This window comes from Nycticebus coucang, chromosome 3 (genome assembly GCF_027406575.1).
Source record: "Nycticebus coucang isolate mNycCou1 chromosome 3, mNycCou1.pri, whole genome shotgun sequence".
NCBI lineage: Eukaryota > Metazoa > Chordata > Mammalia > Primates > Lorisidae > Nycticebus > Nycticebus coucang.
In genome coordinates this window covers 72,352,733-72,367,433 of record NC_069782.1, presented here as the reverse complement: position 1 = coordinate 72,367,433, position 14,701 = coordinate 72,352,733, and the positions used below count along the sequence as shown (strand labels likewise).

Below are 14,701 nucleotides of genomic sequence, written 5' to 3'. Positions count from 1 at the left end.
TCTGAGTAGAAGTGAGCACCAAGAATCTATGATTAAGTGAAAGCTACGTGGTGCCAAGCAGACAGCAGGACTCCTTGGATATAGGGGACAAACTTTTACTCACTTCTCTGAAAAGCCTCTGGTCACCATATCTTCCACTCCCCACTCTTATCCAAATTGTCACTCTACACTCTCACCAGTCCCCCTACACTCTGCCCAGACCCTTTCATTAACTCCTAATGTGTGCACCTGGATGTAACCCTCAGATTCCCCCAATCCTGAGGTTGTCTCCACAAGGTACCTGGTGCTGCAAGATCTATCTCAGGCTGTGTGTGTGTGTGTGTATAGGGGGGTGGGGATGAGTTTCCTATAGCTGTTGTTGCAAATGACCACAAACTAGAGGGGACATAAAACAAAAGAAGTTTATTCCCTCACAGTTCAGGAGGCCAGAAATCCAAAGTCAAGGTATCATATGCCCTCTGGAGGCTCTAGGGGAGGATCTTCCTTACTTCTAGCTGCTGGGGGCTCCGTAGCTGGAAGTGTTCCTTGGCTTGCAGCTGCATCACTCCAGTCACTGCCTCCTTCATCACACAACCTTCTCCTCTGCATCTCTGTGTCCTCTTCTCTTTTTATTTAGAGCCACCCTAAATCCAGGCTGATGTTATCTTAATTACATGTGCAGAGACCTTTTTTCCAGTTAAGGTCCCATTCATGGGTTCCAGGTATTAAGAGGTAGATAAATGTTTTTTAAGGTCCACCATTCATCCCACTGCAGGGGATGTAGCTCACAACCTGGAAGGCCTTGAGATGGCCTTGTGGAGGAGGTGGGCAGAGTGACAAGGGGAGCACACCCATCCTCTCAACAGAACAGCTCAGGGACTCCTGTATGTGTACTGAGGCTGCAGATGGCACCAGACAGTTGAAGCAGCCGGCACAGAGGCAAATGGTGCCAAAGCCAGGACTGGGGGAGGGCTCCAACTCAGCTAACCTGAGCCACCGCAGCACTGTGCCTGAGGCCCAGGGACCTGTTTTACTCCTGCCTGTGCTGTACAAAGCCACCACCTTCACAGAGTAAGACCAGGAAAGTACACTCCTTTCTATAATCTGGCTGTGCCACCATGACTACTCTGTTCCTGGGACTTTTTTCTGGTCTAAGTACTACGGCTGGAGCTGCTCAAGTCATACGAGGAGCCCGCAAGTCCTCAGCCCCTGGCCAGCAGGTGACACAACGCCTCCCTTCCCCGTGCCTCCCACCATCCAATCTACCAGCACATCTAGGCAGCTGTACTGTCAAAATGCCACCAACGTCACCCCCTGTGACCTGGACACCCACAGTGGCCATTCACTTCTTGCCCATTCCACTGACACAGCCATCTTGCTAGGACATAAGCATCCTTGAATGGATAAGTAGAGCATTACCATATGACCCAGCAACTTCCCATGAACCAGAGGAAATGAAGACACACATCCATGAAAATACACACACAAAAATGCCCACAGTAGCACAAGTGACAACAGCCAAAAGGTAGAAACAACCCAAGTGTCCACGGACAGATGAACAGACAAAAATGTGACAGATCCATACAATGGAATATTACTCAGCTGTGCAAAAGAATGAAGTAATGGATGGTGATGATTGCACAACACTGTGAATGTACTGAATACCACTGAACTGTACTCTTAAAAAAGGCTAAAATGGTGGGCGGCACCTGTGGCTCTAAGGGGTAGGGCGCCAGCCCCATATGCAGGAGATGGCGGGTTCAAACCCAGCCCTGGCCAAAAACAAAACAAACAAACAAACAAACAAAAAAAGGCTAAAATGGTAAATTATATATTGTTTTGCCACAAGTTTTTTAAAAAAATGAATGGCCGGGTGCGGTGGCTCACTCCTGTAATCCCAACACTGTGGGAGGCTGAGGACGGAGAATCACTTGAGCTCAGGAGTTCGTGACTCACCTGAGAGACAGTGAGACCCTGACTCATGAAAAAAATGGAAAACCCCAGCTGGGCGCCGCAGGCGAGCGCCTGTAATCCCAGCGGCTTCTGAAGGCTGAGGCAGCGGACCCCGAGTCTGAGGTTGTGGTGAGCTACCACGCCCACTGCACTCCGCTCAGGGTCATAGGGTGGGATCCTGTCTCAACAACAAAAAAAAGGAATGAAGCACTGATACATGTTACAACATGGAAGAACCTGGAAGACATGATGCTCAGGGAAAGAAGCCAGTCACAAAAGGCCACATATTGTATGATTCTATTTACATGAAATATCCAGGCAAATCTACAAAGACAGAAAGCAGATTAGTGGTTGTGAGGAACTATCAGAGGAGGGGAAGTGGGAACTGACTTCTAATAAGGACAGGGTTTCCATTTAGGGTGACGACCGTGTTCTAAAGTTGGCTAGTGATGATTGTACAACTGGGAATATAACAAAAAACACAGAATGTTGGATTAAAGTTGTGGAAATTACATCTCAATAAAGCAGTTTCAAAAATAAGCAGCAAAACAGGCCACTCATCACCACAATCCTCCCTGGGCCCCTCCCTTGGTTGGGGGGAATCTAAGCGCATCCAGCCTCACCTTTCTCTCTTCTCCCTCTTCAGACACACCTACCTCATAGCCCTCTGCCCATTCTCAACCTTGCCATGTCCTTCCCATCTCAGGGCCTCTGCACTTGCCTGTCCGCGACTTAGAACACTCTTGCCCAGTTCTCAGGGAGCAGCAGGGGGTACTCCATGTCGTTGTCAGCTTGTTGGCCCCCACCTTTGCCACTCCTGGCACATTACTATGAAGCTTTTCTCCTAGTACATATCCTCTGAGAGTGTCTGCTTCATGCATTTACAGAAATTCTCTCCTGTCCCACCTAAAACCACACTAGCTCCCTGAGAGCACAGCCCTGACATGCCTCATACATCACAGAGGTCCCCGGCATTTAACATGGTCCCTGGAACATTCTAGGCAATGAAAATTGTCATTTGGTGGAATGAATGAGCTGTCTAAACTTTACAAGTCCACAACCTTGAGACGCAGAGAGGTTAAGAAACATGTCCAAAGTCACATAGCACAGCACCATCACTCTTTTCACATATCATACCTCCCCAAGGAAGGAACACTCATACACTCACCCCTCTGCCCTAAGACCTGCTAACTGTCCCAACATTACACTCCATTCTGCCACCAATACAGCCCCCAGGTCCCTTTCCCTTGGTGAGTATTTACTCTTCTCACCAAATGCCTGCTGACTAGACTTCCACTGCAAGAGGGCACCTCAGGTGTGCTCATCAGCACCAATGACCATGAGCAGACACACAGAAGTGTGCTATCCTTCAGAATTCACAAGAGAGAAGCAGGTACCCACTACGCCACACCTCACCTGGCCATAGGTGCACACAAACCCCTGGTGTCTACCACAGGGAGAGGCAATGTGCCACAACCACAGCCACCAAGGGAGGGCAGGAGGGAAGCCTGCATCAGGTGGATTCACTGGCCTGCATCAGGCATTGCAGACATGCCACTGACCCCGTGCAATGGCCAATCAGGCTGGGAATGAGTTTGCCCATCCCATGCTCAAGGCGGCACAGCCATCTGGGTGGGTGCAAACCTCATACCTTGACACCCCCTCATGCTACCCTCTAACAGAAAGTTTCTCAGCCTTGACACTACCGACCTCTGGAGCTTGATTATTCTCCATGGTGGGAGCATCCCGTGCACTGTAGGATGTTGGCAGCACCCCTGACCTCCCCCTAGATGCCAGCTACACCTGCTTGTCATGATGACCAAAAATGTCTCCTGACATTGCCAAGTGTCTCCTGGGGGTGGTGGTGGTGTAGAATTGTCCTGCCAGCAGAGAACACTGTTCTTTTTTTTTTTTTTTTGAGACAGAGTCTCACTATGTCACCCTCAGTAAAGTGCCGTGGCATTGCAGCTCACAGCAACCTCAAACTCTTGGGCTTACATGATTCTCTTGCCTCAGCCTCCCAAGCAGCTGGGACTACAGGTGCCCACCACAATGTCCAGCTATTTTTTTGCTGCAATTGTCATTGTTGTTCAGCTGGCCCTGACTGGGTTCGAACCTGCCAGCATGGGGGTATGTGGCCAGCGCCCTACTCACTGAACTAAGGGCACTGCCCTCCTCTTTCAAAAATCAGAGTATGGGGAAGTGCCTGTGGCCCAGTGGGTAGGGTGCCAGCCCCATATACCAAGAGTGGTGGATTCGAACTGGCCCCGGCCAGCTAAAACAGCAGTGGTAATTTCAACAACAAAAAAAAATAGCCCGGAGTTGTGGCGGGCGCCTGTAGTCCCAGCTACTTGGGAGGCTGAGGCAAGAGAATCATGTAAGCCCAAGAGTTGGAGGTTGCTGTGAGCTGTGACGTCACAGTATTCTACCGAGGGTGACAAGGTAAGACTCTATCTCCCAAAAAAAAAAAAAAAAAATCAAGAGTGTGCCTACCTCTGCCCAGGGTCCATATCCCCACCACCCCAGGTATAAACAGACAGAAGGAGGAAAAAAAAAGGAGATGTAAAATGTTTACCAGGGCCAAGAGAATCACTGTCTGCTTATCTTAGGAATCTTTTTAAATCCACCAACTGATGAATAGATAAACAAATATAACATGCCTGTATAATGGAATATTACCTAGCCATAAAAAGGAATGAAACACTGACCTGTGCTACAACACAGATGAACCTAGAAAACATCACGCTGAGTGAGAGTAGCCAGACTCAAAAGGCCCCATGTTGTATGATTTCATTTATATGAAATGCCCAGAATAGGCAACACCATAGAGTCAGAAGATAAATTAGTGGTTGCCGGGGGTAGGGGAGGAGAAATGGGGAGTGACTGCTAATGGAGATGGGTTTTCCTTTTGGGGGGATAAAAAATGTTTTGGAATCACAGATTGGTGATGATTGCACAACTCTGTGAATATACTAAAAACCAGTGAACTATATACTTTAAACAAGTAAACTGTATGATATGTGAATCGTATCTCAATAAACCATTATTTTAAAGAAATTTTTTCCACCACAATAATCCCTTTCCAATCCCATGCAGAAACCGGACTTCCAAGGGTGCCAACAGTTGTAAATCTAGTATTACCCCTTTTCTTCCTGTTACAGTACAAATATTTGACCCCAACTGCATGTTAGCACACACTGTATGCAGGAGACAAGCAGCAGCCGACACTCACATCTCAGAAGCCCTGACCTATGGGGGATACTCAAGTTGCATACTTTATTTCTTTCATTCATTTCATTCACCAACCACCTCTTTCTCTACATGCTGAGCAAGCATATAGCTACTAGACAGATGTGTTGCACTCACTTGCAGCAATCCCCTGCTGACAGGGAACACTCAATCAATATGAACATAGAAAAGAATACACAAATCCAGCCAGGTGCAGTGGCTAATGCCTGTAATCCTAGCACTCTGGAAAGCCAAGGCCAGTGCATTGCTCGAGTTCAGGAGTTCAAGACCAGGCTCAGCAAGAGCAAGACCCAGTCTCTTTAAAAAAAAAATAGCCGGGGGAAAAAAAGAAAAATACCAGGCACTCTGATGGGTATCATAGTCCCAAGCTACTCAGGAGGCTGAGGCAAGAGGATCACTTAAGCCCAAGAGTTTAAAGTTGCTGTGAGCTATGACACCACACCACTCTACTGAGGGCAACAAAGTGAAACTTTGTTTCAAAAACAATTTAAAAAGTATGCAAATACTAGCCCATAAGGTCACAGTCTTGCAGACAAACAAGCAACTAATTACAAGGTAACATGACCTGAAAGTTCCACCTGAGGAATCAAAGACTGAGGTGAGTCCACCTGGGCAAGTCAGATCAGTGGCTGAATCCAAGGATGTAGGTGTCTACAATGCCCACCCAAACCCTCCACAGGGTCTCAGGGTACGGGACTGCAGTTCCATCACTCTGGGAGAACATGATGGAGATTCACTGCTACCTGTGCAAAATACGTTCACTCACCTTCTTGACTCATGAAAAAAGTCTTACCAGATACACTTGACAAGGAAGGAAAATGAGGCCCACCCAAGATGCATGGGTGTTTTGCTGTGCTCCAACCAAGGTCCTGCCCCAGGACAATAGTAACTTCCCAGGTGAGATTACCAGGGTACCTGCTCTTCGAACCAGAAGTCTGGCAAAACCTAGCTTGCCCCTGCACACCAAATGATCCCAGGCACCTGGAACAGACCTGTCCCTTCACGACCCTGGTCCTAAGAGGGCAGGAGCCATCTGTGGCCAGCTGTCCCGTGTCCCAGTATGATGAACATCACCTGGTTCCCACTATACGGGCTGCATGAGGAAGGGCAACAGTTTCCACTCCAAGTTCCAGCACTGAACACAATCTGCTTTCCTGAACCCTCTCTGAACCACAGGGAGGGGATCTGACCTTTCCATCAGGTGTCCAAAGGGAAAGATACCTGTTCCACCTCAGGTCTGCAAGTAGAAACACTGTTCCTCCCCCAACAACCAGGGAGTAAATGCACTCCTGAACTCGAGCACTGGCCTCAGGTAACAATAATATAGAGACACCTGTCTCGCTTAGGTAGCAATGATGTGAGGGGACATGTCTCGCACCAGTTAGCAAAGATGTAGGAGCACCTGTACCCCCACCTCCAGGTAACAATGGTGCTTGCAAGCGGCAGCCAGCTTATCCACCTCAGTGTCATCCTGTCCCAGGTAGCAATGACGTGGGGGCACCTGTCCCCCCTCGGTAACAATGATGTAGTGGCACCTGTTCCCTCCTGATAGTAATGATGGAGCGGTCCCTATCTCTTCCAAGTACCAATAATGTCCGGGCAAATATAGCTCAGTCAGGCATCAATGATGTGGGGGCACCTGTCCCGCCCACGATGCCCGAGGCGTGGGGATACCTGGCCCCAGCAGGCTGTGTCAAGCCCCGCCCCCGCCGCGCGCCCCCACGCCGCCCCGTGCACGCGCCGGACACGCGCCCCCTCTTCTCTCCCTCCCCCGGCCCTGAAGGGTCGGCGCCGGCAACCTGCTTACCCGTGCGGCCCGCGTCAGGCTCAAGTCCTTCATGACCTCCTCAAAAGCCGCTGTCTCCTCCGCCTGCTTCTGATTGTGCAGTGCGATCTTCTCGCTGAATTTCCGCGGATTGTTCGAAGTCGCCATCTTCTCGCCGCCGCCTCCTCCACCTCCTCCTCCTCCTCCACCTCCTCGCCCCCCCACTCGCCCGCGCCACCGCGCAAGCGCTGGTCGGGCCCACGGGCGGCGAGCAGTGCGCAGGCGCGCCGGTGGTCAAGAACGCGGCGCAGGCGCACGAGAGCGCCGCGCGGTGCGCGGGTGACAACGCATGCGCGCGCCCTAGCGCGCGCGCTCGGGGCCATCCGGGAGGGAAAGGGGGAGCGAGCGGAAATTTCGGCGCCGGCGCAGTGGTTTGCCGCCCGGCCCGCTGGACAGCGGCCGCCTGGCTATTGGGAAGGTTCACGAACGGACTGGGTTGCTGGAGCCCCTAAGAGGGAAACAGCCTAAACCAGACCCTCCCAATTCACAAGGATGGAGCCAGGAACCTCATAAAAAACAGATACCACCCCAAGGCTGAACCTAAGCTAGGACTCAGAGCTCTGAGACAAGTCCATAGCATTGGTCATTCATTCATGGATTCTTTCACATTCACGGAGTAATTAATGAGCACATAGTGTGTGCCAGGCAAACGGATACAGATCTGAACAATCAGACATGGTCCCTGTTCTTAAAGGGTGCACAGTTGTAAAGGGGCAGACACAACTGCAAATAAATGACCCAAGAACATTTCAGATGGAGATAAATGTAACAAGGAAGATAATATGAAAATGAGAGAGCCAGAGAACTACATACATTAGAGAGGGACTATTGCAACCACCACAGTCTGAAAAGGGGAGGATATTTGAGCTGAAACCTGAACTCCAGTCCATAAACGTGAAGGTTATCCTTAACAATATTTTTTCCTGTCCCCTCTCATTGGACCAGTTGCTGTTACCTGGATACTTAACCCCAAAGAAGCACAATTACAGCACGTATTTCTCCAATTCAGTCTTGTTTGAGGATCGATCCCTGGTTCACCACAAGGTGCTACCAGAAGGCTTCAGAAATCCCACCTAGACCCAGCTGTGAAAGAGGGAACACGTTCTCCCCAGGGGAGTAACCTGGGGAAGCAGGAAGGGGTCTGACATCTAGCTGTCCCTTCCCAAGGAGAGGGTGCTCAACCACCAATATTGAAAGTTTATATTTAGGAGCCTCCAGTGGTTCAAGAGCATGAGCACAATGGAAGGGAGGAAGGTCAGATGGGGGAATTGAGGGAGGCTCTCTTGCACAACAAGCACATATTTTACTAGAGTGAGGGGTGGCTGGAGGGGATGCTCATGGAGATTATAGGGTGGATATTAACAATTTATGGACATAACTTTTACTCACATTTTATAATGGTTTAATAAAATGTCCATATTAAACATGTATAATACACAGATTTTCATTTCCAGTGTCTTGGGCATTGCCACCCAGGCCTATTTTATGTCTTTTTCAAATGATTTTGAGCACCTTCACAGACTTGTATACTTTTTGCCTAAGAAGAATCTACCTCCTCCCACCCTTTTTGGTGCCAACAACCAACTTTAGGGAACAATGATTCTGACTTTCATTTGGTGAGATGTGGTTGGGTCTGGTCTCACCACTCCCTCTCCCTGCAAGCGCCTCTTTCTACAGTAGTAGCCTTGGCCAATCAGCATAACTTATTGTTCTGGCCATCACAATTGGATCAAGCCAGCATGTAACCCAACTTGCCCAATAAAATGCAATCTGCAAACTTTTTTTTTTTTTTTGTACAGACAGAGTCTCACTTTATGGCCCTCAGTAGAGTGCCGTGGCCTCACACAGCTTACAGCAACCTCCAACTCCTGGGCTTAAGCGATTCTCTTGCCTCAGCCTCCCGAGTAGCTGGGACTACAGGTGCCTGCCACAACACCCGGCTAACAATCTGCAAACTTTTATTTGAACCAGGAGAAAGAGATAACCCTGTTCGCTTGGGCATCTAGTTTGAAGAATAACACAAGTTTCAGTGCCAGAGGTCACCACCCAAAGAAAGCTGGGCTGAGAGAGTGGACTACACAGAGGAAAACAGCCAAAAGGTAGGGAGACATTGTCTGAGCTCCTGGATCCAGCCTTGCCTGAAGCTAGACACCCCTGCCTTTTCGGTTATTCGAGCCAATAACTTATTCCCTTTTTTGCTCAAGTCGATTTGAAGTCTGTTTTCTGTTCCTGTAACTGACTGAAGGTGCAATTTCTGTGAGTCATGTGAGAGACTGAGCCTGCTACATATGCAGCTTCTAGTTCTTGCCACCATCCCTTGAGATCACAGAGGAAATGGAGATCGGAGACAGCAGCTGCCCAAGGCGAGTTAAACACCAGAGCCAGGGTTAGAACTCAAGGGTTAAAACTCAAGTTTTACAACAGAACCCAGCTTCCTTCTACACACTGAGTTTTGTAGGGTTTAAATGAAGCTAATATGTGTTAACCGCCCAGCTCATAAAAAGTGCTCAATAAATGCTGGTTACCCTGCATATATTGCACTAAGCCAGTTTCTGACACATAAAGATAGAGGAAAAAAGATTTAAGTGGTGGCAGGGGTCTTCTGGTCACAGTAAGAGGTCATGCCCACATATGCAGAAGTGAGAGTCTAATGCTCTCTCCACCAGCCTCCATTCACCCCATGCACTGATGTAACTTGATCCATCCTAAACCCTGGTGATGAGTCAGAGGAAGCAGCCAGCCTACTTATTGTGCAATGGCTGGACAGCAACCAAGACCTTCTCCTTGCTCCACTGACCCCCAGGCCTAAGAAAGGGAAGGCCACAGTGTCCCATGACCCAGGCAGAATTCAGCTCTGAAGTTTTTGCTTTCTTCTTTCGTCAAAGGGAGTTGCTGCCACCCAGTGCAGTCCAGCGATGCTCTTTGCACCCACCCACAGTCTTGTAAACCAGCACAAATGCCACACTCCTATCACACTTAAAAACATTGACCTTCCTGACAGCCCCGAGAGCCACCACTCCAGCCACACCAGACTCCTTGCTGTTCCACCTCCAGATCTTTGCATGTGCTATCCCCACTGTCTGTATCACTCTGCCCCCAGATTCTTTTTGTTGTTGTTGTTAATTGAGATAGAGTCTCACTCTGTTGCCCTGGGCAGAATGCTGTGGCATACTAGCTCACAGCACAGCAATCTTAAACTCTTGGGCTCAAGCAATCCCCTTATCTCAGCCTCCTGAGTAGCTGGGACTATAAATGCCCGCCACAACCCCCAGCTAGTTTTTTTCTATTTATTTATTTATTTGCAACAAAGTCTCTTTTTGTCACCCTTGTTAGAGTGCCCTGGTGTCACAGCTCACATTAACCTCAAACTCTTGGACTCAAGCAATTCTCTTGTCTCAGCCTCCCAAGTAGCTGGGACTGCAGGTGCCCACCACAACACACGGATATTTTTAGAGACAAGGTCTTGCTCTTGCTCTTGCTCAGGCTGATCTCAAACTCATGAGCTCAGGTGGTCCACCCACCTGGGCCTCCCAGAGTGCTAGGATTACAGGTGTGAGCCACCACACCCGGCCTTGCCCCCAGATTCTTTTGTGACTAGCACCTTGTCCTCATTCAGGCATCCCCCTTGAGAGACCTTCCTCCAGTATCTTATCCCTTGACTCAAACAACTGTTTCCAGGGAACCAAGTGATCCTCTGGGGTTTTCTTTGTTTGGTTTGGGGGGTGGTTCTTTTCTTTTTTGTTTTTGTTTTTCTTTTGCTTTGTTTTCTGAGACAGAGTCTCACTTTGTCACCCTCGGAAGAGTGCCATGGCATCACAGCTCACAGAAACCTCAAACTCTTGGGCTCAAGTGATTCTCTTGCTTCAGCTCCCAAGTAGCTGGGACTACAGGCACCTGCCACAACGCCCAGCTATTTTTAGAGATGAGGTCTTGCTCTGGCTCAGGTTGGTCTCGAACTTGTGAGCTCAGGCAATCTGCCCACCTCGGCCTCCCAGATTACTAGGATTACAGATGTGAGCCACCATGTCCAGCCTAGGGTTTTTTCTTTTTCTTTCTTTTTTTTTTTTTTAGACAGAGTCTCACCATGTTGCCCTGGGTAGAGGGCAGTGGCATCACAGCTCACAGCAACCTTAAAATCGTAGGCTTAAACAATTCTCTTGCCTCAGCCTCCCAAGTAGCTGGGACTACAGGCGCCCACTACAATGCCCAGCTATTTTTTATTTCAGTTGTCATCGTTGTCCACCTGGCCCGGGCTGGGCTCGAACCCACCAGCCTGGGTGTATGTGGTCAGCGCCCTACCCACTGAGCTATGGGCACCACTTGTTTTTGTTTTTTTTTTTTTTTATTTTGCAGTTTTTGGCTGGGGCTGGGTTTGAACCCACCACCTCCAGCATATGGGGCTGGTGCTGTACTCCTTTGAGCCACAGGTGCCACCCCGGTTTCAGGTTTTTAAGCAGAGTCTCACTCTGTCCCCTCAGGTAGAGTGCAATCATCATTATAGCTCACTGCAATCTGGAATTTCTGAGCTCAAGAGATGAGATCCTCCTGCCTCAGCCTACCAAGTAGCTGGAACTACAGGCACATGCCGCAACACAGGCTAATTTTTCTATTTTTAGTGGAGACAGGATCTCGATCTTGCTCAAGTTGGTGCTGAACTCTTGAGCTCAAGTGATCCTCCCTCTCAGGCTCCCAAAATGCTGCAATTATAGGCATGAGCCACTGCCTCCCAGATTGATCCCCTGTTGACTAAGCCAAGATCAGAGACTAAAAGTATGTTCACCTCTGAGCACGTCTGACTTCATTTTATAGTTATCCATGTTCATTCTGTTACCCTGAGTCCCCCAAATTTACACAAGAGAAGGCATAGAGGGGGCTGTTAGGAAGTGTTTGTTGAACGAATGTATTTTCTGCCTGATGAATTCCTACTTATCTCTCAAAATGCACCTCAAAGATCCCCTCCTCATAAACCCCATACTGACCTCTAAGGATAGCTGGGTTCCTCCCTCTAGATTCACTCAGCCCAGGGTCACTCTGCTCACCCTGATCCCAAATGAAGAGTTTCACCTGAGTTACAGAGCACAACTTATAAATCACTTCCCACTGCCTCTGGGACAGTGTTTTTCAACCTTTTATATTTCACGGCACACTTATATTTTGAGGCACACTTAAATTATGTTCATAAAAACGTTTTTTTTGTTTGTTTGTTTGTTTTTACTGTACCGCCCTCGGTAGAGTGCCGTGGCGTCACACGGCTCACAGCAAACTCCAACTCCTGGGCTTACGCGATTCTCTTGCCTCAGCCTCCCCAGCAGCTGGGACTACAGGCGCCCGCCACAACACCCGGCTATTTTTTTGTTGCGGTTTGGCCGGGGCTGGGTTTGAACCCGCCACCTTCGGCATATGGGACCGGCGCCTTACTCACTGAGCCACAGGCGCTGCTCCATAAAAACGTTTTTTTTTTTTTGTAGAGACAGAGTCTCACTGTACCACCCTCGGGCAGAGTGCCGTGGCGTCACACGGCTCACAGCAACCTCTAACTGTTGGGCTTACGCGATTCTCTTGCCTCAGCCTCCCCAGCAGCTGGGACTACAGGCGCCCGCCACAACACCCGGCTATTTTTTTGTTGCGGTTTGGCCGGGGCTGGGTTTGAACCCGCCACCTTCGGCATATGGGACCGGCGCCTTACTCACTGAGCCACAGGCGCTGCTCCATAAAAACGTTTTTTTTTTTTTTTTTTTTTTTTTGTAGAGACAGAGTCTCACTGTACCACCCTCGGGCAGAGTGCCGTGGCGTCACACAGCTCACAGCAACCTCTAACTGTTGGGCTTACGCGATTCTCTTGCCTCAGCCTCCCGAACAGCTGGGACTACAGGCGCCTGCCACAATACCCAGCTATTTTTTTGTTGCAGTTTGGCCGGGGCTGGGTTTGAACCCGCCACCCTCGGTATATGGGGTCGGCGCCCTACTCACTGAGCCACAGGCGCCGCCCCATAAAAACGTTTTAAAAAAGAATATACTTACTGTGTTTTGAACTGCTTTTGAAAATAATTTTTTTTTTTTGAGACTCCCTCCCTCATCTTGGGCAGAGTGCTGTGGTGTCATAGCTCACAACAACCTCAAACTCTTTGGCTCAAGTGATCCTCTAGCCTCAACCTCCTGAGTAGCTAGGACTATAGGTTCCTGCCATGATGCAGTTAGTTTTTCTTTCTCTCTCTCTCTTTTTTTTTTTTAAGTAGAGACAGGGTTTTGTTCTTGCTCAGGCTGGTCTGGAACTCCTGAGCTCAAGCAATCCACCAGCCTTTTCCTCCCAGAGTGCTAGGATTACAGGCGTGAGCCACCGAACCTGGTCTGAAAATAATTTAATTAATGATCTTTAAAATTTTTCATGGCACACCTAAGATCCTCTGACGACACTGTGCCACAGCACATCAGTTGAAAATCACTGCTATAGGATCTAGTTGTCTCTCCTCTGCTCCAGAGCTCTGCCTGGCTCCATTTGTTCCCCACCAACTTCCACAGCATCATTTCCCACCCTTCCTTTTCTCACACCTACCACTCCAGCCTTTCTGCATCCTACCTCAGGACCTTTGCACAGGCTGCCCCCACTCCTTCCGGAAATGTTCTTCCCTCTGCATCCAGGCCATAGGATTCATCTATTTAAAGCCTCTAAGGACAGACAAGTTAAATAAAAACCTAACCTCTTTCACGCTTATTTGGATGACAAAAATATACAAAGTTAAGGGCAGGTGCAGTAGCTCACATCTGTCATCCTAGTATTCTGGGAGGCCAAGGCAGGTGGATTGCTTGAGCTCAGAAGTTCAAGACCAGCCCGAGCAAGAGCAAAACCCTGTATTTTTTTTTACTAAAACTAGAAAAACTGGGTGGTGCCTGTGGCTCAGTGAGCAGGGCACCAGCCCCATATACCGAGGTGGCAGGTTCAAACCCGGCCCCGGCCAAACTGCAACAAAAAAAAATAGCCGGGCGTTGTGGTGGGCGCTTGTAGTCCCAGCTACTCGGGAGGCTGAGGCAGGAGAATCGCCTAGGCCCAGGAGTTGGAGGTTGCTGTGAGCTGTGTGACGCCACGGCACTCTACCGAGGGTGATAAAGTGAAACTCTGTCTGTACCAAAAAAAAAACTAGAAAAACTGGGCATTGTGGTGGGTGCCTACAGTCCCAGCTACTTGGGAGGCTGAGGCAAGAGGATCACTCAAGCCCAAGAGTTTGAGGTTACTGTGAGCTAGGATGCCACAGCACTCTACCCAGAACAACAGAGTGAGACTCTATCTCAAAAAATATGCACGATGGGCGGCGCCTGTGGCTCAAGGAGTAGGGCTCCGGTCCCATATGCCGGAGGTGGCAGGTTCAAACCCAGCCCCGGCCAAAAAAAATATATATATGCACGAAATCAGACAATTAAGTTCGTGAACTCATTCAAAAAAAGTACTACATACCTCATTGCTGAATATCACTACCATCACCTTTGAGGTACCATCACCTTTGAGGTATGCACCTTGGGAAGCTATGCACCAATGCCAGGACCTAATCCACCCTTCAAAACAATTTTGAGGCTCAGCACCTATAACTCAGTGGTTATGGTGCCAACCACATGCACCGGGGCTGGTGGGTTTGAACCGGGCCAGGGCCTGCTATGATAAACCCTTGGGCTCAAGCAATTCTCTTGCTTCAGCCTCCTAGT

General features: G+C 49.1%; 1 protein-coding gene across 7 annotated transcripts in view; it reads right to left on the bottom strand.

Annotated features, from left to right (window-relative positions):
- Positions 1–7,167, bottom strand: part of CRTC1 (CREB regulated transcription coactivator 1) — a 75,232-nt gene extending 68,065 nt beyond the window's left edge. For 4 of the 7 annotated variants that reach the window (XM_053584690.1, XM_053584689.1, XM_053584692.1 and 1 more), the window contains exon 1: positions 6,989–7,136. In XM_053584690.1, the coding sequence (XP_053440665.1) occupies positions 6,989–7,114 (126 nt within the window). In that variant the 5' untranslated portion in view covers positions 7,115–7,136. Of the gene's footprint in view, positions 1–6,988 lie in introns of all 7 variants that reach the window. The other 3 variants (XM_053584688.1, XM_053584691.1, XM_053584687.1) reach the window with 2 other exon arrangements.
- Between the last annotated feature and the right edge of the window lie 7,534 nt (positions 7,168–14,701).